Below are 24,786 nucleotides of genomic sequence, written 5' to 3' on the forward strand. Positions count from 1 at the left end.
ACAGATAGCACAGAGAAAAGACGACACAAAACATGGCTGGCTAGCATCTGAAATCTTTATTTGAGGCAGAGGAAATACAGTATAATCTTGCTTATTCAGAACTCCGAGGGGACCGGCAGTGTATTCGAATAAAATGAAGTTCGAACTAAATATAAAACATGCGGTCATAACGAAAAAGAACATGAAAGTACTTGTTAGCCATCTGTTGTGTTGCCTCTTTGTTGTGTCTGTAAATTTACGCTGCATGCTACAGTAACCAGATCCGTGTGTGCATGTGGAGAGATGCTTGTTCAGAGACAGGAGTGTGCTCTTGGCTGCAGGGTCAGGAGAAGGACCTGGATCGGGAGACGTGCCTGATGCTTTACCGGAAGATGCTGCGCCAGTACCAGACAGGCGACACACAAAATAACCCTCAGAGGCAGGCCCACATACTGAACAAGGCGCTCGCCCAGTATGCGCAGCCTTTGCACCGGCCCACGGTGCCCAACCTGGCTGCGTATGAGCTCAAGGAGTGGCAAGCTGTGACGAATGGTATGCGCTGTTAGCTCATTTGCATTATACCTCAACCTTCATTTTACAGCACTTGTAGGCTTAACTTAGAAGCGATTCACTTTCATTGTGAAATTTTTAGATGTGTGTGGCCAAACTGCTGTTCATGGCTTATTGGGAGGCTTTCATGAATCTCTCACATTGGGTGCGGCCAGCCCAAGTAAAGCCTGTTCATCCATGCGCCAACCTTTTATGTGCACGGCCTTGCCCTGTCGTCGCTCACACCAATCCGGCTTCTGTACGTACTAATTTCCGCTTTCGGCAATTCCGCTTCCGGCAATTCTGCTTCCGTAATCTACACTTCCTGAATTTTTTTCTTGTGGTTGTTGCGCATCACTTCAACTAAGCAGTAATAGACGGCAGATGAGGTAGCTTCCACTCGGAACCAGATTCTCAGATGACGGAAGTTTCTCTCGATGCCACAAGCTGAGTGTATGAGGAGAGAGAAGCATGGAGGAGGAGGGTTGGTTGAGGGTAACTGACCTGATCAGCAGAGAAATGTATGGAGAGGGTTTAGGCCTCGGTGCTGGGGTCACTCGGCTGTTACAGGCCCATCCCACCACTGCACCCATGGTTGCTGTATTCCTGAGAGTGAGAGCAGCGTGCTAGGGACATAAGCCACAGGGCCTGCCATGATACAAATGCAGGGTCAAAGCAGTCTCTCCCTGTGGCTTATGACTCACTCCTTATGCTGTGCTCATGTTTGTGCTCAAGCCACTTGATGCCAGGAGCATGCCAGATCTCGTTCCCGAGAACAGCTGTATGTAGTTCTATTGGGGGCATGTCAGTCCCACTGTGAGCATGCACACAACCACATACAAGAACTCCACATGCAGGCTGTCGGCCTTGCATGAAATACAGCCAGTGAGGTGTGGGTAAGAATGTATCTTCATTTGCTCTACCTCAGCAAAAGGAATTACGAGCAGCCTTTAGCGCACAGAGGAAACTGTGGCCACGCTTACAGGGTGTGCAGGTGGTACTTAAGGACATAATGACGACTTCAAAAATAGCATCGATATTTTGGACAAGATTCGGTAAATTCGTTTCACTTTCTTTTTTTTTACGTTCTTTCTTTTACTTGTGTTTCCAAAGGCAGTTCAAAATGACATGAATTAACTGACTGAATTTGGCTTCGGTGCATGTTGATGTTGGCCATTGCTTCCACAGTAGCAGCCTTTGCCGAGTCTTTAGCATTGTGTAGCTGTTAGTATATCGCTTGCACTAACACCTCTCATACATAATGAAATATAGTGGGTTTAATTATTGGGAACTAGGACAGCACATTGAGGACGACGCAGTGGCCCTCAATGTTGAAAGATCTCCTCAGGCTGATGATTTCTGACCGTGCGAAACAGATGGTTGTAAAAGTACTGAAAGTTGGATGAGTTGGCAGCTATTCATCATGAAACTACAGCGCACACACAAGAAACTAGAACACAAGACGAAGGTAACACACAGGCACTGGACCTAAGGTAACACACCAGCGCCTGTGTGTTACCTTCGCCTTGTGTCCTCGTTTCTTGTGTGTGCGCTGCAGTTTCATAATGAAACAGGTGATGCCGGACGAGTTCTCCTCCTATGTTCTCCAGAATGAAACGGGAGTGGCTTAGACCTAAGGAGCTAGCCCAACTCGCCAAAAAATTTGACAGCAGAGCTGGCCCTCGAGAAAAATGGTCTGAGATACCAAGAAAAGCCGAATCAAAGCCATGCACAGTGGCGAATGTCACGACAGGGAGTCCGCGTGTGAACGAGCAGTGCCCTCCTCCTGAATGCTACGGATGTGGGAAACTCGGCCACATACAATGGAGTTGCCCTGAGACTAAGCCGAAGGCGACGACCAGCTACCAAGGCGATAAGTGAATGCCGGAGACTAAATTTGTGGGACGCGTTCGGTGTGAGTTCAGTAGGAAAGAAGCTGCCACGAGTAAGCCAGCGTCAAAATCTAGAATAACTTGGGTTAACATCGTATGTGGTAAGCAGACATTTAAGGCATGTCTTGACTCGGGAACCAACGTAACACTACATAATCAACATAAGGAGCGTCCTACCAGAGAAAGTAAAAGAAGGCAGTAGGAAGGTATGCTTATGCGGGGCATTTGGGCACACTGTATTGGCAGATCTCATGTATGTTCCTCTTAGTCTGCCTGCAATGAATGACGGGATAAACCTGCAACTCTGGACATTGTGTGCGGTTACTGATGAATTAGTGCATGATGTAGATGTTCTACTAACTCCTGCCATTTGTCAAAAGCTCGGGAAAGAAAGAAGGCTACTGAATATGTGGCGAGAATAGCCCAAGTAGAAACTGAGAACACATTGCAAGGCGGAACCCGGCGGAGTTACGAAGTTGAAATTTGAGTCTAGCGAAAGCGCTGAGCAGGATCCGGAAGGGGAAGCAAGAAGAGAGGAGTCTCCACCGCATTCTCCAGAGCAAGGTACAGCTGACCCGACTGTTGTGATGGAACGAACGGAAGACCCTTTAACAAAGTTGTGGGAGCAGGCTAGAAGTGGCAAACGCAGCGTGGTGCAGTTGCATAAGGAGGTGTCGAATGGCAGTACTTGTCAACAGCTCACAGGGTCTCAAAAGCTCCGAAAGGAGGTGCAGCACAAATGATGTGCGACGCGGGGGCCATCTTTTGGAGACGAAAGCCAAGAAACGAGTTCACAGCGAATTTTTGATGCAAGCTTGCAGTTGATGTCAGGAAGCATCGGCAGAAGGGTCTTACAGGTGCAATTTCAGCAGAGAGGTATAACTTGTTATAGTTAGTGCCGACACCCCCTGTGCGAACGTTGCTTCAATGGGTCCTACTTCATTTAGGAAAATTAGCATGAGAAGTTCCATTGGTCGTGCAAACAGCCTATTCGGCACTTGCCGAATAGGCATGCATAGGCACTCTGCATGCCCGTCCATAAAGAATCAGAGGAATACACTTTATTTGCAACGCACAAGTTGGGGTCCCCCAGGCAAGAAAATGTCCCAGACACGACTACGCCCGTGTGCTTGCGTTGTAGTGCACGTTAAAGAACCCCAGATGGTCAAAATTAATCCCGAGTCCTCCACTACGGTGTGCCTCGTAATCAGAACTGGTTTTGGCACGTAAAACCCTAGAAAGAAGAAAAGAAGGAGCCTTCCTTTAATTAATCTTGGCGCAGGTGCACTAGTTTTGAACCTTCAGCAAAATAATAAATATTACCGTTAGCCATTTAGAACATCAGCTGCAAACAATGCACCAGTGGATATGACGCTCACCTTCGAACTGTGAGTACCCGGGTTGAAGTTCCGCCTCATCAAGAAAGCTTATATTGTTATTTTTTTCTATCTCTCTCTCTCTCTTTCTTTCTCTTTCTCCTTCTTTCTCTGTATTTTTCTCTCTCTCATTTTCTCTTTCTCTCGACCATAGCAACTTTTGTTACAGTCGTTGGTACAATGCAACCATATGGTACCCATAAATGCATGTTCTGCCACAGGTCGGCGCACTCACTCATGAGTGCACTCACTCACACTCACTCGCACTCATTTCAAAGGCGTGAGTGCGAGTGAGTGCCAGTGAGTAGGAGTGGAAGTGAGTGCGATTGTGAGTGAGTGTGAGTGGAGGTGAGTGCGAGTGAGTGCGGGGCCTGGAAAAAATTATGGTGAGTGAGTTTTCTCCCACACTGTACCTATGCCAGTTTGCAAGAGTGGGTGTATAGCGCAGTGGTTTTGCGTTTATGGGTTATGACGCTCGCCTTCGGTCCGTAGGTACCTGGGTTCGATTCCCGCCTCGCCAAGAAAGTTAATTTTGTTTTATTTATTTATTTATTTATTTCTCTCGCTCTGTCTGTCTCTCGTTGGCTCCGCCCACCTGTCGCTCGGCGTGCGCTCTCCCTCTCTCATCCTTGCTACTCTCCGACCACCTGTGGCTGGCGCGGGCTTCGCAAAACTGAACAACGCTCGGCACAGTTCAACCTCACAATGAGTCACTGGATATACAGTGTAGACCGCTTATAACGTAAGTCGCCGGAGTCGCGAATATCTGCACTATAAGCGGTACCGCACTTTAACCAAAACAACGACTTTCAAGCCCCGCACGTATGCTAAACATGTAAACCAAGCATGTAGACACGCTTTGTACTAACGCGTGCACATCGCGATGTAGCCGGTGCTCTTCAAGCTTGACAGCATTGCACCGAGTCAAAACGAAACAACTGTTTGACGCAACCGCTGCGGAAAAAACCGTGACCGCTATCGACTTTGCGGTGCTGAACGCACGCGCCCGACGCACGCACAGAGTCTGGACGAATTAACTACCATTCGCTGCAACAACTGCAGTCGAAACCGCGGTCGCTATGTATAGGCTCCGTACAGTCAACAGGCGGCGCTGCTGCGCAACAGCGGTGGCGCGATGCTCAGCGTCGCATGTGGCGGGCGGGGCGAAACTGGGAAGGGGGGAAGACAGCGAGATTTCGGAACTACGTATACACGCCTCGGAAAGCCGCACGTATATCCGCGATCCTCCTCCTTTTTTTGTGCGTGTGTGTACGTGAAAGTACAAGCGTGGCCCTCTGTGACGGCACAAATAGTTTTTGCGGGGTTCAGGCCTATTAAAGGAATAGACGATTACTTTCACGGTGCAGCGTTAACCAGCGGAGACAAGCTCTACGCTGCTTCGCATGTTGCTTGTGTGAAAGAAGTGGACGGCGTGGACGTTCACGCGAAGTGCCGTTCGCAACAGGGAAAGCAAGTATACGACGTCATCCTTCACATGAGTAAAGCTTACTGTTATACTAAAATTGAAGTCACTAAACTGGCACCCTGAAAACGTTGTAGTTGACCGATTTTCAATCGACGCCTCACTGTTGGCAATGTATGCCTCATTTCGCTCCGGCGCGTTGTACGCCACGGCCTATCATTTGATGCCCCTGTCACACTGTTACTTTAGATTGTCATACAGCTCGATCTGAACCGCGTGCAGCTACACGCTCACTCGTAGGCTGTCGTCAGCACAGTCATGTCGAGTGAGCTAAACGATTCGGATTGTTGGATCGTGTGGCAGTGACCATGCTATCCTCGTTGACTCGTTTGGGACCCAGTCAGAGCCACCTGCTGCGCTGGTAAACGAGATTTATTAACTAGACGATCTTAATTTACATGACGCGAATGTTCGTTTTTCATCATGTACAATGATCGAGGCTCATTAGGCCCCTTTCACAAGATACGATTTCGCTTGCGAATTCCTTTCCTTGCATACGCGCTTTGCTTTTACAATGATACACCGCAAATGTATATCACAAGAAAAATCGCACCATGTGAAACCGCGCCTCTCAAGCGCCAGCGGCCGAAACGAGGATCGTCAAATTCGTGCTCGCCAGCACAAAATAGGCTTCCTTGGCATAAAATATTGCTCATCGCACATGCCAGTGCTATGCTGATCATACCGAATGCTAAGACAACGGCAAGCAGTCGTCAAATCAGCAAAGTCGTGACAAATTTCTTTTAAATGTTCAGCAGCTGGCCATGGCCGCTCGCTTCGCACAACGAGCTGTGAAACGCGCATGTGTAGCACGCTTTACAGAACAAAACCTTCTCACAAATATAAAAAAAAGCTGACTTACTTTACTCTCATCTAAGCTGTGATCCATTTCTTTCGCCGTTCGATCTCATAAGACTTGCCAGGAAACCTGTACAACTTTATCCCGCGCGCGCCCGGGGCTGGCCTTCGTGGTTGTGACAGCCCTTTACGCAGCAGTATCGCCGGTTCCACTTGCCTTTTTAACACGAAAGTGTTTTATTCCGGGGTCCACCAAGACTTCACTGACGTATTTCCGTCACGGAAATACGTCATAGAACATAATACAAAGAAAGAAACCAGAAGAAAAAGTTCCACAAACATGCAAAATTTGGGAATCGAACCCACGACCTCTCGGTCCGCGACGATAGATCGCGAAGCGTTTAACCCATTGCGCCACAAACGCATTCGCAGAGAGCTACACAGACGCGCCTTATATATCTAACACTCCTCCGTGTACCCGCGCTCTTGCTCGGGGCGGTGCCGCCGCCTATGAGCAGAAAAGAGAAGTACTGCATTATGACACTAAAGCCCGGGATACATGGAGCGAACTTTCTCGACGAACTTCACGCGTCAAGTAACGACGCGGCGACACGACGCAGGATGTTTGCTGTGTTGCAATACATGCGGCGAACGCCGCCGCGCGTTGGCCGCCGTGTTGGCGGCGGTCCCGGCCGCCCGCTTCGAACTGAATTTGGCGTTGTCCTTGTAGAATTCACTTAGTTGGAAGCAAATGACTGCGTAAACGGCTTTCGCTTAGTCTCAGGCCGCTTCGACGACAGAGTATTATGGATAACCTTGAGTAGTTTTCGAGATCGCTTCTCGTTTCGAACGCGTCTAAGCCTAGCGAAAGAAATATCCGATGCCAACGCCATCTATCGGGGAAGTCGGGAGATAGGCATGACGACAGCATGTGGCCTCTGAGATCAGAAGATTTCTGTTGAAGGTTGTTGTAGAGAGCTTGCACTGCTTGTCTGTTTCCTCGCAGATCAGCGGATATGGGATGTACAAATACAACGCGATTCCTGAGAGATCATACTAGGAACTACTCAATCGGTGCAGAGACATGCAGACACGGCAACACCAACGCGATTGCAGACGACGCGAAAAGGCGCGCGCGCGCGAAACACCAGCATGCATTGCGACCGGAACTAGTGCCTCCTGATTGGCTGTCGTCCACCGCTGCGCGCTAGACGCTTCCGGCGGCGGCGTTCGCCCGACGAAAATGTTTGGACAGGCAGATCGGCTGCGGACGGCAAATTTCTTGACGCCGGCCGTCGGACGTTCGCCGCCCGACGAAGTTCTTCGCTCGGACGCCGGTTATTCGCTCCATGTATTCCGGCCTTAACGCGCACCGACAGTGAACGCTTCGGTGGTCTCAGTACTACGACGCCTCGATGCCAGCATTCGAAGGGACGCTGGCATCAAGAAGCACTACCAACGCCACCTAGGTGGCGTTCACCGTACTCAGCACAGCGGAGCGTGGCCTCCGCAATTAGCTCTGAAAATGTTTCTGAAGTTGATCGCGGAGGCTGCAATTACGACGCGCTGTACGCGCTAATTTGACTCGGTGACGATTCAGTTACGTGCTTTGTCTTGCGCGTTGTATTAGTGTGTCAGTTACGTGCTTCGTCTTTCGCGTTGTGCTAGCGTGTGCAGCGTAGTGCAGCTTCCATATGCACGACGGTTGCTCATGGTCATCGACGTTGGTAGTCGTGATGGAGGAGACGTGCCACCAGGCGTCAGCGTGGGTGCATCAACGCCTAAGGGCTCTTTAGCCACAAAACACCAATAGACATTATATATCAATGTGCAATAAACATTACACTACTTCTGTGAAGACACGTTTCACTTTCGTGTTCTATACCGATTCCTATATAAGAGGGATCAACCACATTTTTTTTTTTTTTCACCTCCGACGCTTGCCGATGAAGCGCATGCCATTGCACTGTCTCAAGACGTATAAAAAAATAAGGAGGCTGGTGAACAAAGCAAAACGGCTTCAACCGTGGCCGAGACGAAATGTAGCGCGCGGGAAAGAATACTCATCGAGCCGGCCGAGCTGCGGCGCCCACTTCCCAACACTGTTGCGTCGCTGCGCCAGATGGCGCCAGAGCAGCCGCAAACTCGACTGTACGGAGCCTCATATCATCGATGGCGACTACGCAGTTGTTTAGGCACGCGGCTGACGTGCCTATCGAGTAAAAAACGAAACTATAGTATACTTACTGGGGCCGTATTCTGAAACGTTCGCCTAGGCGAAATTTTTTTTTTTCGCTTTCAGGCGTGCGCCGATTGGCTGTTTTAGCAAAATTGGATGAGCTGATTGGGTGGTTGAGCCCGACGTCATTCAATTTGCTCAACCAGCCAATCAGCGCGCATGCTGATTTCGCCTAGGCGAACGTTTCAGAATACGGCCCCTGTTCGCCGCAACCACTGCGGAGAAAACTGCGGCCGCTATCGACGCGATCGTGGATGACGACTATGCAGTTACGAAAGCCCGCGGCCAACGCGGTGTTATGCACGGCGGTACACGCAAGAATACAGGCTTTGTAGACACAAATACTAGGCTCGAAGCGTTCCAGCGTTGCTGTCATTCACGTACGATTTCAACTGATACCTGTGGCGATGCGGACTCCGCCGCTTCGTTTCGGTTGGACGCTAGCGCCGTTCTTGCTCTTTTGCGTTGCACATTTGCGGCTCACCGAGTTCCGAAAGCACCGTATTTTCAGGTCTATAAGTCGCACCTTTGTATAAGACGCACCCCCCTCAAATCGCCCACTTTTCCGAAAAAAAAACAAAAACGTATATAAGTCGCACCGGTGTAAAAGACGCACCTCTTCGTTCGGTAAACGATTAAAAGAAATCGTGACGTTTCTTTCCGTGAATGCGGGCCACGCGCAAGCGTATGGGTGCCATATATTTCCGCTCCAGGCGCATTTCTGCTGTCGTGGTTGCCGCGATGTTCCGTATAAAGTCCAAGGGCGATAACATCGTCCCCGCGCGCCATACGCTGTATGTGCGAGTGAAAGCGTCCGACGGTGAGCCGAATCGCGCACAGGGGATGAAAGCGGGAAAACAGCGCGGGAGAGAGTGGGGGGGGGGGGGGGGGGGACGGGCCGGAGGTTGTACTTTGGTAGCAACTGCGTAGTTTGTGCAGCGGCGCGCGCCATATCTTGACAGCGATCTGCACATGCGACGAATTCGGGGTCGGCCGACTCGCGGTCGGCCTGCCGCCACTTGCGTTGCTGCTCCGTCCTTATCGCACGGCGCTCGGGAACTCGATCACGTGAAGAACCCGGCACCTCGATAGCGCGCACAGAACACGTAGCAATTACGTAAACCAGCGCGCTTCGCGTGGCCATAACATCGAATCCGATTTTGATGGCAGTTTTCCCGGGGGAAAAAACGTACATAAGTCGCACCGTTCTATAAGACGCACCAACGAAAAATCCAGAAAAAAACCACGTCTTATACACCGGAACGGTAGTCTGAATTAACCGATGTGCAACCAAATAAGTCTGAATTAACGAGAGTTTGATTGCATTGATTGAGAGTTTGATTGCATGCATACCTGGACTAGAGGACGAGTCCGAATTAACCTATTTTCCAAATTAACGCGTTTTTATTGTAGCTCCAAACTAAATTTGCGGAACACTGCTTAAATTGACAGCGTCGCTCACGCGATATCTGCACTTCACGACACGCATTGCGACGGGTGCACAGAAACTGAAGCCGCGTTCAGTGCAAAACGCACCGCTGATAAGCAGCCAAACAAAGGGTTTCTCCGTCACCTAGACAACCTACGTGCGCATTTTTTTCCATTCGTTTGCTCCGCATCTCGTGTTCCTCCTTTGCATCGCCCTCATTGATCTCCTCTCCCATCAGATTCTATGGGTGGGCGCACCTTGTTGAGAAGCGTGCTTGTTGCCACCCTTGCAATGTCGGCGAGATTTTCCAGCGGAAGCCGCATTATAACCGGTATTTCGTTTCATGCGGCTGCACTGTAAGAGGTATGCGTATACATGGAGTTCTATGGGGGGGGGGGGGGGGGGGGGTAAATGGGAGTCGGAAAAGGCCGCGTTATAGCCAGTTCTGCACTATAAACGGTTACATTATAAGTGGTCTATACTGTATGCTGCTGTTCATAATTATAATCATCTTAGCATGTAACTTGTATCATCACCAATTACACATTCATCATAACATGGATTGCTTAAATGCATTAATGTCGCCAATCATCTTCAAGGGATGGATGCGCTCTCAAATTTTGTTCTATTGATTGTTCGATAATCACTAAATTATCAATAGGACAGTCAAACCCTGTTATATTTAACTCTCAAAAGAAAGCCTGCCAGATATAAGGCATTATTCGATATAAACGGTCTAAAGAATTGGGCAGCATAAGAGCACTTACTGTTTGTTACAGCACTTTATTGACAAAATGGGCTAATCCAGTGTCACATGGCCACTTTCAGTTGCAATTGAGCCCAATATGGATCGAAATATTGTACTCATTGGCTCCCTCCCATAGTTTGTGCAAAGAAGCCAATCGTGATAGAAAAATCCGATCCAGATTGGGCTTGATAGTGATTGAAAGTGCACCATGTGACACACGTATTCTTTTGGTTTACTGTGGCACGAAATAAATATAAATCTTCTGCTTAAATATCTTCGTTGCCTGGAACAGTGTGTATTTTTCTACATTGTCAAAGGACTCATAGCTGCTGATTCGCCGCAGCCTTCCATGATTGCGCAGAAGCACTGGTACAGGGCGAGCGCGCGCATCACGTTGGAGCAGATGGGAACAGGATCCGAGTTGTCCTCGCTGTTCCTTTCACTTGTGTCTCGATGCACAATGTCGGCGATGAAGTCCTGGTTCTGACGCCCTCCATTAGTCACTGCAACTTTGTCCACCGTCACAATCTTGTTAACTGGTGACACATCAATGTCTTGTGGAAATGCGAACAACTCACTCCAAACTTCTTGGAAACCACAGCGACGGCTTCGTTGCACTCGTCGGAACACTTTTTACACTGGTCTCCAGGACCGTGGCAACTGGAAGAATGGAAGCAATTTCGGATTGTTTCCTTTTTTTAATGTCAGCCCAGATGCTGTGGCGACGCTAGATATCATTTCCTTCTGCGCTCGGCTCGATAATTCCGAACTTCACAGTAAACAGCAAATTCTGCCACTTTGTGCTAGCCATCACGCAGAAACGAAGAGGACACATGTGAGAACTACACAACGAAACAGTGGCGTTGGTTGTGTGCACGAGCGTTGCAGGGCTGCTGTTTTTCTTCTATGTAACCATCTTGCTATATATTCTCATTGTAATTTAAATAACGGGGTTAAAAATTGCTCGATATAAGGAATAATTTGATGCAAATGGGTTCAGTATATTCATGTTCGACTGTACTATAGACACCGTATTTATTCGAATACAAGGCAAGTTTTTTTCCCCCAATATTCATAGCCACAAAGTCGCACCCCCACTTGCCTTATATGCGAGGAACAGTAAAAGTGCATTATATAAATTTTGCCTTTAGGTTTACCTTCACAGCAGCGCAAATTTAGCATTATAGAGTGGCTTTACAGCCGCATGCGTTGCAATGCTGTGAAGCCACGCTATAAGGCAAAATTAGCATATAACTCGCGCTCAGCGTGTTGAAGCTCCTTTCCCCCAATTTCATGGTCACAATTTTGCATTATGGCTGGGCTAGTAATTCAGTATTTTGGGCTATCCCCGCCAAGTCTGAATAATCTGTCGTGTATTCTATTTCGCCTTATACTGGTGTGCGTACTCAAGTCTTTTTGCTTGGTTAACCCCAACTGTGCATTACTGCCCTTCTTCTTTCGCAGTGCTACACAACCTGCATGGCTTGCCAAGGCCACCTGTAGATGCCGACATCGAGGCAGTGGGCACCCTGCCCACATTCGAAGAGTTTTTCGCCAAGGAGGTAGTCGGGGTTCCAGATGGATACCAGCCTAACACAGGCAACCTGGTGCTGCCCCTGCTGCCACCCAACGAGGTATGTGCTTTAGGCATAATTTTTTTCCTACGGAAATTACATACCTGCCAACCTTTACAATATCAACGTAAAATGCCTGATCTTTAGTGCTTTCTTTACGATTGTTGTATTGACACAAATGTTTTCTGATTATTCGTTTGCGTATAGTTTAGTGCAAAACCAACTTAAAAACAAAAACAAATAAAGTTGGTCACAAATGTCAGACGAATACAGTCACTGAATGATTTCTTGTGGGCAAATTTTTAGCACCCTTCCATTATACAGACCCATCCACGCAGCAGCACAACTGATAAAACCAGCGTACAGTGCAGTCTACTTAAAATGATATGAAATAGAAAACAAAAATTTGATCATTAATAACCGATCATTGCTATATCTGGACTGCCCAGAAATATGCTGCCGAACATATCTCTGCAGCTCTGAATCCAAATTTGCCACTTGCGCTAAAGAATAGATCTTGTGAAAGTATGCTGTGGAAAATAAAACGTTTATTTATACCTCTTAACAGCGTGTGAAGTGTTAGGCGCTATAATAGTCAGAAATCTGCACTTGGCTTTTGCGGCAGTTTCAGGTTCACAGCCGAGGTACGCATTGTGTCCAGCTGCTGCACGAACACCGGTGGCAGTCCTTTAGCATGTACAAAATCAACGAGCTACTCAATCGACGACAGCGCACTTTGCGTGGACATCAGGATCTGGGTCAAAAATGGGCAATTGTCAATCTCGTAACTGCCGCTGCTGCTGTCACCACAACTGATGTACAACGCCCCCGTCTGTCACTGCAACACATTCTCGGTGATCGCCTGTTCAGAGATCTCTTCACAGGAAGAGGCCGGACTACCTGCTCTCAGGAACTCGTCCATCGAAGCTCCACCTGTTTCATCATCACTAGCGAAGTGTTTCCAGAGCTCGATAATGTCAGCGGCCTCCACCGCCTTGGTTTCTCTATCACGGTTCCAGCCTTCATGATCGCGGCGCTCGCAGTTTTCAGAATCATTCATATCGTCGACTGCACTAGCTCATACTTCGTTACGGCAGCGCTCGCCTTTAGACCATGTTGAGAGACTCGCAATATCTCCAGCTTTGTCTAAAGTGACAGCTTTGTGCTTTCTTGGCAACATTTACAAGTTTATACTTGTGCCGTCGCAGCAGCAACTTGCATCCCCATAAGCGAACGCAAATTTCCACTTCTTTCTTAAAAACCAGGCAAATAACTGTGGCAAGTGTTACACTGATCAACGTGGTGTTCTCTAAAATGCTATCATTCTGCAAACTTTCAGCAAGAACAGTACAGTGGTAAGTGCAAAACCTTTTTTCAAATACGCTAAGTGAAATATGCAGGACCCAGTACTGTTTGTTATGGCGCCCACAAATTAAAATCTTTGTTTTTAATTTGTGGGTGCCATCTGATGCCACGGCTGCAGGTACTAAGCACAGTCAGTCATGGTGTCCAAGATTGACGGCGACACAACACATGCAAATTTCAGATGCTGCGAGCCACATCGGTGCATTGCTCTCACTACAATTTGCACTACACGCGTTGGCGCTCATAACCGCGTTTTGTTTATGAGTGCTTACTGACAAGATACTATCCACCAGGGTTGCTCTGGGAATTCGTGAATTTATTTTAACACGAAAGTGTTTTATTCCGGGGTCCACCAAGACTTCACTGACGTATTTCCGTCACGGAAATACGTCATAGAACATAATACAAAGAAAGAAACCAGAAGAAAAAGTTCCACAAACATGCAAAATTTGGGAATCGAACCCACGACCTCTCGGTCCGCGACGATAGATCGCCGAGCGTTTAATTCATTGCGCCACAAACGCATTCGCAGAGAGCTACACAGACGCGCCTTATATATCTAACACTCCTCCGTGTACCCGCGCTCTTGCTCGGGGCGGTGCCGCCGCCTATGAGCAGAAAAGAGAAGTACTGCATTATGACACTAAAGCCCGGGATACATGGAGCGAACTTTCTCGACGAACTTCACGCGTCAAGTAACGACGCGGCGACACGACGCAGGATGTTTGCTGTGTTGCAATACATGCGGCGAACGCCGCCGCGCGTTGGCCGCCGTGTTGGCGGCGGTCCCGGCCGCCCGCTTCGAACTGAATTTGGCGTTGTCCTTGTAGAATTCACTTAGTTGGAAGCAAATGACTGCGTAAACGGCTTTCGCTTAGTCTCAGGCCGCTTCGACGACAGAGTATTATGGATAACCTTGAGTAGTTTTCGAGATCGCTTCTCGTTTCGAACGCGTCTAAGCCTAGCGAAAGAAATATCCGATGCCAACGCCATCTATCGGGGAAGTCGGGAGATAGGCATGACGACAGCATGTGGCCTCTGAGATCAGAAGATTTCTGTTGAAGGTTGTTGTAGAGAGCTTGCACTGCTTGTCTGTTTCCTCGCAGATCAGCGGATATGGGATGTACAAATACAACGCGATTCCTGAGAGATCATACTAGGAACTACTCAATCGGTGCAGAGACATGCAGACACGGCAACACCAACGCGATTGCAGACGACGCGAAAAGGCGCGCGCGCGCGAAACACCAGCATGCATTGCGACCGGAACTAGTGCCTCCTGATTGGCTGTCGTCCACCGCTGCGCGCTAGACGCTTCCGGCGGCGGCGTTCACCCGACGAAAATGTTTGGACAGGCAGATCGGCTGCGGACGGCAAATTTCTTGACGCCGGCCGTCGGACGTTCGCCGCCCGACGAAGTTCTTCGCTCGGACGCCGGTTATTCGCTCCATGTATTCCGGCCTTAACGCGCACCGACAGTGAACGCTTCGGTGGTCTCAGTACTACGACGCCTCGATGCCAGCATTCGAAGGGACGCTGGCATCAAGAAGCACTACCAACGCCACCTAGGTGGCGTTCACCGTACTCAGCACAGCGGAGCGTGGCCTCCGCAATTAGCTCTGAAAATGTTTCTGAAGTTGATCGCGGAGGCTGCAATTACGACGCGCTGTACGCGCTGATTTGACTCGGTGACGATTCAGTTACGTGCTTTGTCTTGCGCGTTGTATTAGTGTGTCAGTTACGTGCTTCGTCTTTCGCGTTGTGCTAGCGTGTGCAGCGTAGTGCAGCTTCCATATGCACGACGGTTGCTCATGGTCATCGACGTTGGTAGTCGTGATGGAGGAGACGTGCCACCAGGCGTCAGCGTGGGTGCATCAACGCCTAAGGGCGCTTTAGCCACAAAACACCAATAGACATTATATATCAATGTGCAATAAACATTACACTACTTCTGTGAAGACACGTTTCACTTTCGTGTTCTATACCGATTCCTATATAAGAGGGAGCAACCACATTTTTTTTTCATTGCAGTTCAGCAAAAGTGGCTTAGCTCCAGTCCCTCTCAAGAGTTTAAGAAATTGCCAGTTTGAATAGATTTATGTTCATTTGCATAACCTAAGAGTAATTAAAGGAAAATGGCATAATTACCTTTTTTTTACAATGTTGAACATACTTTTGAGCTGTACGAAAATGCTAAAAAAATTATGCAAGCTTAGTGTGGGCCGCAAGTAGGAAGGGAAATTGGCAATTTATCTGTCCCAGTAGGAACACAGACTTCTGAAAAAAATTGTGGCTTTAGTTTAAAATACAGCCTTGCATAGGTCGGCGCACTCACTCGCACTCATTTCAAAGGCGTGAGTGTGAGTGCAGGTGAGTACCAGTGCAGCCTATGAATATTACAAAATTCATACACCTCAAGAAACTACGAGATGCTGCAGGCATACCTCGTAGCATCTGCAGTGACCTTTTAAAAAAAAATTATATATCGAACCCGGATATATCGAAGCTGAAGGGAATCACAAAAAGTTCGATATATATATAACAAACAAATTGCACAAACTTTTAAGGGGATTTTACAGCTGTTCTACATACACAATTATTTGGTATATGTGGGTTCGATATATCCGGGTTCGACTGTGTGTGTGTGTGTATATATATATATATATATATATATATATATATATATATATACATACATACATACATACATACATACATACATACATACATACATACATACATATCCTGTTTAGCCTTCAGACCAGGTCATCACGGCTTCCTCAAACGCTTCGGCGCCTGAAAACGCTTTTCTGATTCGAATACTCACAATGGTGCATACACGTCTGTTTCGAGGTGCGCATTAAGCTTGCCTTGACACAGGTGGCAGTATGCGGCTTTGGTGACCTTTGGTTTAGCTGGAGCAATACGACAGTTTAGAGCATATGCCATTCTCCTCAGTGTCTTGAAGCATACGAGTTTACTTCAAAACAAATCGAATTTACAAATTTCAAGGATACTGAAAATTCTGTTGCTCCTAACGTTACTTCGGTGCAATAAATTGAGTCAATTGCCGTTTTAATACATTTGGATCATTAATGCCTTCAAACATATGCCTGGTACGATTGTGATAGGTAGCAGGTCACCGTCATTTGTTCAAATGAAATGGCCAACACTCGCACTCGTGATCATCTTCAATGGATCAGTTTTGTCCGTTCTGCTGAATTTGCCTATGTCAATGTGGCTAGGTTTAGAAAATTTTCGTTTTCAAGATATAAAAAACTGGCAGTTCCCACAATTTCATTAACAGTCCTTGATATTTGCTTTTTCCGTGGGGTGGCTCTCGCATAAATTGGAAATCAGTTTCACAAAATTGTGCTGCCATATTCCACCATTAAGTTTTTATCTATGCCATCTCTTCTACGCCATATATATGCAAGGAACCTTAAACTGAACCATTTCTTACATCATCGGCTTCCATCAGTTTACAAGCCAGAGGAAAAAAAGAAAAATTTCAATTAGGTATTTAATTATATTTTAGGTATTTCAATTAGGCATTTTCAGTTAGGCAGTTAGGAATTCCTGGAAATTCTCAAAACATGCTCTCCTTTGAGGCCGCTGCATTCAACTTTAGCCACAGGAACATCTGTATGGCCATTTGTGAATACCTCTGCAATATGCAAGGAGAATAGAGTGTTAAATTCGTGAATAAGTGATAGCATCCCACACAAATGCTGATCATATTTGAAATTCATTTAATACTTTCAAGTTGGCTGTCCTTTTGTAATCACGAATTCATTTTCTTAAAAAATGCAGTCTAAAATTTCTCATTGAGCAGTATTTTGTAGAATTTCCCCCGTGCCCACCTCACTTTCTCTGTTTTATCTCCCCTCCTGCCTTTAACCACCAGGGGCAGAATTCACAAAGCTTTGCTTCATAAGGGCTCTCTGCCATTGGCCAGCCACCTTCGCGAATGATATGGGGCGCATCAAGATCGGCTGAAATTTTCTCTTTTGAGCAACTCTAGCATAAGAGCTTTTTGGGAATACGGGCCCAGATTCTTGGCCAATCCCCCATTCCATAGAGATGGCATTGTTCTCATTAGGCATCTGCACTCGGACTTTTTAGTGGAACTTCAGCCCTTTCCCTTCAAACAATGCTCGTGAAGATCTTCAGGAACTTGCTGCAAAATGTGTCTGACATTGTTAGGGTCAGACTCCTGATCTCTTGAACCAAGTCCTGGCGGCGTCTTCCAGGAAGAAAAGCTGCATGTTTGCGCAGCTTGTCTTCTTTTTTTAAATTCTAGTTGAAGGTAGAGACTCTTTCGAATGTCTTGAGCTAGGTTTCGAGGTGGTTGCGAGACAATGATCCACGCACAATCAGTACTGGTTTTCAGTGTTGTCGCAGCATGACCGTTCCAGATAACATTGTAGCTGTCGTCGTGGCTATTGACTCTTCCTGGTCCTTTCAGGTAGGTACCCGTACAACTGCTGTAATATTTCTAGCCTGCAGCTGTAGCTTGCTGTTTCGTGGCGAATTAATTTTGGTTGTGTATTCACGGCTCGTCGGTGCTGTCCAGTATGAGACAAAGAAGCACTTGCAACAGGTGTCACACTGTTGCGACTAAAAAAAAAATTCTGCCATTAGTGCGAGTTTAGAACTTCTGTTGGGAAAAGGTAAGGCGTACAGGACGCGGATACAAGAGAGAAACGAACAATGCAAATGAGCTTGTGTTGCTTGTTTCCCTCTCCTTGTGTCTGCATGCCTAACTTTTTTCTAACATGAGTATTAGCGAGTTAAGGCTTTACCCTGAGGCCCCAGTATTGCGGAGAGAAAATGGCACAGATAGACTGCAACGTTCGATCACACATTCCGGTGGCCCGAATTCCCAAGAACATGCATACCAAGTACCATCCTGGATGACAGACCAGGGGCAAAGACTCTTCACAAACGTTTCACCATGGGACCGGGAGTATATTAAACGGGTGCTAGTTGAACCAGCTCTGACACATTCACTGTTGTCTCTACGTGTCGGAACAACGTAACAATGGCATCCTTCAAAACCTCCTCGGCATGCGTGGCAGAGGCTGCAGCCATCGCCTTGGCCATTCAGGACGCCGATCACCAAACCAATTTGGCTGTCATATTATCCGACTCACAAGCAGCTTGCCACATGTTTCTAAATGGGACGACACCCCAGTCAATAATAAAAATTTTGGGTAATCAACTAGAAGGGCACCACACTGTCGTATGGTGTCCGGGACATAAGGGACTGGCAGGGAACGCAAGGGCAGACCCTATTGCTCGAGGATTAAACGTCCAAGCAACGGCAGGGCCCAGCGACGACCTTCCATCGAATTCTCATGACATTCTTTTACAGCAAAGGCAGCAGCGGAGATGTTTTGGACATTCTCACTCGAATTTAAACAGCCAACAGGAGAGGGACTGGCGTCGTATTCATATGAATAGATGCCCCAACCTGCACCACCTACACAGAATAAACCCCACAAGGTTCACTAGCTGACGAGTGCCCGTGATGCACAAACACACCGGCCCACACTAAAACACATCACATAGGAGTGTCCCAAGAGGCCTCCGCACATGGACAGCCCAATAATACTCAAACATCCATTCATGAGAAATAGGCAGTGGGATGCATGGCTTGCGGACAAGGGCTGGGAGAGCTAATTGGCTCATCTGGACCAAGCCCAGAGAGACGCTCGTGCCAGTGGAGCCCCTGAATCAACCATCATGCCTTCTTTTATTTATTTTCAATAAAGTTTTTACTCACTCACTCACTCAATCCCTACCAACTTCCTCAACCTGCTGTCATTTTTTTAACTTCATCTCTTTCTTGGGCAAACTTTTATCCCGATCGAAACACAGCTGTAAAGCTAATTGGTAATGGTGAGTACACTGTTGCCGAACCTAAACTGAGGATCAAGTGTATCCACTGTTTTTACATGCATCTTTTTTTTCTTTGTTAAGTTATTCAAGACAATTTACAAAATTGTCTTCTAAGGTATGGCTATAAAGACAAAATAAGAATACCTAACAAGACCATGCCACCCGGCTTGAGGGCACAGCAGCAATGCAAAACGAACTGAATTAAGATCACATGAAAAATGCATAACATGTTTACACTCAAAATTCATTTGCTGCAGCAGCAATTCACAAAATTAAAGAAATGTATGAAGTGCACCAATTCACATTGTACATTTTGTATTTAGAAATTGTGTACAGTTGAGTGCCTCTACAATTTTGTATTTAGAAATTGCGTACAGTCATGACCTGTATAATGAAGGAGTTAAATTCGAGCTGTCAGTGGGTGACGTTTACAACAAAGTGGTCTGTATAACAAATTATTTCAGAGGCCTCAGGAATGTATATTAAATTTTCAACTATGCACATATTGAGGAAAAACAACTACGGTAAGTTCCTTGTATGTTATTGACATCCACCTGTGATGCAAGTCACACATGTGCACATTGTATGGCATTAAATGTAGGTTCTTTAAGGAAGCTTTTGTTTGCTCTTAATATGATGAGCTCCAAGATGACTGGATGCTTATTTCTGGTATTTACAAATTAACTTAATCATTCATTAATGAGGCTTGGTTATAAAATGCAGGGGGCTTAATGTTATTGGGCTAGTTGGTACTTGCGCAACGACATATGTTGTAGTGCAAAGGCACAATTACGGAGGAGACGCACGGACACACGTCAAGCGCCTGTGATGCATTTTCGCTATATATATAATCATCATCAGCCTCCGAATTTCCTAACTTCAACACTCCACCTAGTTTTCTGCCGTTCTCGAGTGTGCTTCCCTTCTCTTGGTATTCATTCCGTAACTCTAATGGTCCACCGGTTATCCATCCTACGCATTGCATGGCCTGCCCAGCTCCATTTATTCCTCCTAATGTCAACTAGAATATCGGCTATCCCCGTTTGTTCTCTGATCCACACCGCTCTCTTCCCGTCTCTTAACATTAGCTAAGCCTAACATTTTTCGTTCCATCGCTCTTTGTGCGGTCCTTAACTTGTTCTCAAGCTTCTTTGTTAACCTCCAAGTTTCTGCCCCATATGTTAGCACCGGTAGAATGCAATGATTGTACACTTTTCTTTTCAACGACAGTGGTACGCTCCCAGTCAGGATTTGGCAATGCCTGCCGTATGCACTCCAACCCAATTTTATTCTTCTGTAAATTTCTTTCTCGTGATCAGGGTCCCCTGTGAGTAATTGACCTAGATAAACGTACTCCTTTACAGACTCTAGAGGCTGACTGGCGATCCTGAATTCTTGTTCCCTTACCAGGTTATTGAACATTATCTTTGTCTTCTGCATGTTAATCTTCAACCCCACTCTGACACTTTCTCGGTTAAGGTCCTCAATCATTTGCTGTAATTCGTCCCCATTGTTGCTGAATAGGACATGTCATCTGCAAACCGAAGGTTGCTAAGATCGATGCCTCCTATAAAAACTGTGCAATCCTTGTAGATATTCGCCAATATATTCACGTATGCATCCTGTACTCCTTGGCTACGTAATGCCTCTATGACTGCTGGTATCTCTACTGAATCAAATGCTTTTTCATAATCTATGAAAGCCATATAGAGAGGTTGATTGTACTCCGCAGATTTCTCTATTACCTGGTTGATGACATATATATAGATATGATCCATCGTAGAATATCTCTTCCTGAAGCCAGCCTGCTTGTTCTCTTGGTTGGCTGAAGTCAAGTGTTGCCCTGATTCTATTTGAAATTACCTTGGTGAATATTTTATACAATACTGAGAACAAGCTAATATATGCAATAATATATTATATATATATATATATACATATATATATATATAGATAAAAGAATGCTGATTATTATAAATTTAGCGTTGTGTTAAATTATAATGGGTAGTTTTGTTTCATGGTTGCTAGGTTAATGTCATGTAACAGAATTTATCTGTGAATGTATACTGGCGGAAAATGTATAACGCGCACTAATATTGTATTTAGTTTTCTGTTAAGTGTTTATAATTTGATTATTTGGTCATTATATGTAGCCAGAGCTGAAACCGTTGTAAATTGATCGCATAATTAGCGCGCTTGATTTGGATACAGCGTCACGCGTCGGGCAATATATAACTGTATAAAAGTTGTGCATATATCGATTCTTCTCAATATGGAAAAAGTTCACCGTGCACAAATTACGCCGACATAGGGCACCTGCTATATACTGACTCGAAAAACTAATTTTCGCCACTCTCGCTTGACAACTGATGCAAGGCTTCAATGGCGAATTATTGGTCTTTTTCGGACACCTTCGTTACCATCCTGTGAACAGAGTTGGCAGGTGGGTGCGTATTTTTGCCTCTCGAACATGGAAACAAGGAGCTGGCGCACAAAAGTAGTTTACTTCTGCAAGTGTTATGACAGCGGTAATTTTAAATGTAAAACTGTCCAACGCACCGCAGTTGACCTGTTGAAACCGTGGTTGAAACCAATGCCTCCTTTAGAAGTAAAGGAGGCATTGTTGAAACAAACGGTAATGGGGTCGTTGTAGCAGACGACGCGCATATGCGCACCAGAGAAACTCTATGCGCGCACCGCTTTGCGCCAGGCCTGTCCGTAAGGCCGAGTGTGTCGTCATAAAGCAGGGAAATAATGAAAATACTACGCAAAAAGAGAAACCGTCCTTGCTAATAAATTTGCCTTTTGTTTTGCTGCAATAACAAATGATTTCATTAATAAGGGCAGTACGAGTGCTTCTGGTACAAAAGTAATGCGCATGGCCAATTTTAGAGCGATATCTTTTATCCAGCTCTCAACACTGACAAAAGCAGAACTGAAGCAACATGGCGGCTATGGCAGCTCCCACAACGCTGGTTGCGAAAAGACGAAAGCATTTTCTTGGTGTTCCGGCACCCTTAGGATATGTTGCCGGTGTCGGAAGAGGGTAAATACTTCCTACTACTTTGCACTTTTGCCACAGTCGCGGCTGATTTACGAGATATGTGGCCTCTGGGCATACCCGTCTGCTCTGCCAAACACCCGTTCATTATTTCATTGCAGCGCTACTGGCTTCACCACACGTTCCGATATCGGTCCTGCCCGGGATGCAAGTGATGTTCCGTAAGTATGACGAGGGCTGCTTCTAGCGCTGCCCTTTATATTGCGTGTTCTGATTGAATGTACTGTTTTTGAGAGACATAGATGCCTGCGCGCCCACAGTGCCGGGTACGTCCGTACTGTTTATGTTGTTTTCGGTTAAGTTTGTTCGCATTGCGTGTTTATTACCTGATAAGTAGCCGAATCAGATAGCTGTATGAATAAAGCGTTTGGCATCAAGCGCCATGCATCGCTTGGTCGTTGCCTTGCATCGTTACTCGACACGTTTCGGAGTACGTATTCCCGATTGTTTACATGCGCAGTGACGATCGTCACGCACCACCTACCAAACGGAAAAAGAACCAGAAGGAAGAAGAGGAGGATGACGAAGAAGATCTTAACGACTCCAACTATGACGAGGTGAGTGGCGGGTCTCTGGATTTGTTCGGTATCAATGTAATGTGCAAGCACTTGTTGCAGCTCAGCGTCTAGCCCAGTCTATATAGTTTCGGTCCAGTCCGACTGTTCTGTGCGCTAAAGTTTGGTTTCGGTAACAGCGCCCTACTTTGAGATCATTAGATGCGTGCATTAGATGATCATTAGATTGTTGTGGCCTTTAAAATTAAGTGTCATTATCCTTTCTGAATAGTATGGTTTAGTCTAGACATTGATGTCTTGTGTGCTGCGGCAGAATTCGCAGTATCATGACCTGTCAGTATAGCTTTGCGCATGCGCATAATCTAAACATCTTATGCGTGTTGTGTGTAAAATTGTAGATGTCATGGGCACAGGTGGTAGTAGAACAGGCATGTCATTGTATTGGTACCTTGTTGCTGACAGCTTGAAGGAAAATTTTTGTACAAAAGCACTAATACCTGAACTCTCCTATGTACAATACTTAGCTGCCTCTGTAACGCCGAACAAGTGAACTATTTCAAACGGCACTAGCTGCTGCTTTTCTGAATCTGACTACATGAGCAAAACTCAACTGTGTCTCCACTCAAACGAAAAGAGCTCCACATGGCTGGGTCATGAGCTCTACATTATGCAAAATCACATGCAGCGTTAGAGGCCTTAACAACAATGTGCAAACAGGAAGTAGTAGTACTGCATGTGCTGCGATTCTCAAGAAACTGGTAGAAACAAGAGCATACGCACTTTTCTAATTGTGTATATTGAAACAGTTGCCCTTTGATTAAGGTTGCAGCAGCAAATTCGTTTATGTAAAAGGTGTGCAGTATCTCGTGTACATATTGGCATAGGTAGTCCTAAACTAACACATAAAAAGCTCCATCTGTTATATGCCTGAAATTGGGGTATGGTACACTGCTCTCATGGTGACCTGGCAATTCCAGTTTGCAGGCTATGGTGGCAGCCTGTTCAGCAAGGACCCCTACGACAAAGACGATGAGGAAGCTGATGCCATCTATGAAGCCATTGACCGCAGGATGGATGAGAAGCGCAAAGAATACAGGTTAGCAGCACATATCGCAAGCTGTCTTTGACAGCTAACTATCCCCTTTAGTCACGTATTTCGTATACTTGCCAACTATCCCAAATTTTTTGTAAAGTCAACGAATTTGAGTTCGTTTCATGATTTTAGGAATTTCGTGTCAGTATTTACAAAAAAGAAAATGTGCTCATGAAAAATTCTTTCCCAGTGGTCTCCAAAGAGTTTCTGGTGGTGAAAGGCTGCCAGATGGGTACTTACTTCGAGCACTGAAATCGGAAACAGCAAAGTTGCCGCAAAACTCGCTGTGATCTAAAAACAATGTGTCTTTGTTGTTCCAAGCTTGCTGCCGCATGTGCGTTATGTCTAAAGGAAGAACATTCACTCACTCTGAGCCCATGCCTTTCGAGACCTACAGATGCACTTTATTAACAGAGTGAGCTTTTCTTAGGAAATGCTTGCTGCATTACGGTAGACGGTCGTATGTTAGAATGCTCTTGCACATAAATATATATGCGTGTTAAAAAAACACCAGGTGATCAAAGTTAATCTGGAGCCTCCTCCTATGACTTACCTCACAATTTACTGGGCAGTTTCGGGATGTTAACCTCTATAATCGGAATTTGTATTTGTGCAGAGGTGAATAGATATAACAGTAGGTAAGCATAAAATGTTTGGAAAATGAGGTGCGAATATCTTTCGTTTACTACAAATATGCATGCTGTTGGACAGGTGTCCATGTTGACTACTGTACACGATAAACTGTCCTTTGTGCCATGCATTGTGAGAATGGAAAAAATTA

The 24,786-nt window shown here is 46.2% G+C and overlaps 1 protein-coding gene across 1 annotated transcript in view; it reads left to right on the forward strand.

Annotated features, from left to right (window-relative positions):
- The first annotated feature begins 405 nt into the window (after positions 1-405).
- LOC119450685 (pre-mRNA-processing factor 6-like) overlaps positions 406-24,786 on the forward strand; it is a 77,499-nt gene continuing 53,118 nt past the window's right edge. Inside the window, 5 exon segments of the mRNA XM_037714198.2 lie at positions 406-531; positions 11,958-12,127; positions 22,499-22,558; positions 22,858-22,954; positions 23,890-24,008. Coding sequence (XP_037570126.1) covers positions 12,072-12,127; positions 22,499-22,558; positions 22,858-22,954; positions 23,890-24,008 — 332 coding nt within the window. The 5' untranslated portion in view covers positions 406-531; positions 11,958-12,071.

Source organism: Dermacentor silvarum, chromosome 4 (assembly GCF_013339745.2).
Source record: "Dermacentor silvarum isolate Dsil-2018 chromosome 4, BIME_Dsil_1.4, whole genome shotgun sequence".
In the NCBI taxonomy this organism is placed as follows: domain Eukaryota; kingdom Metazoa; phylum Arthropoda; class Arachnida; order Ixodida; family Ixodidae; genus Dermacentor; species Dermacentor silvarum.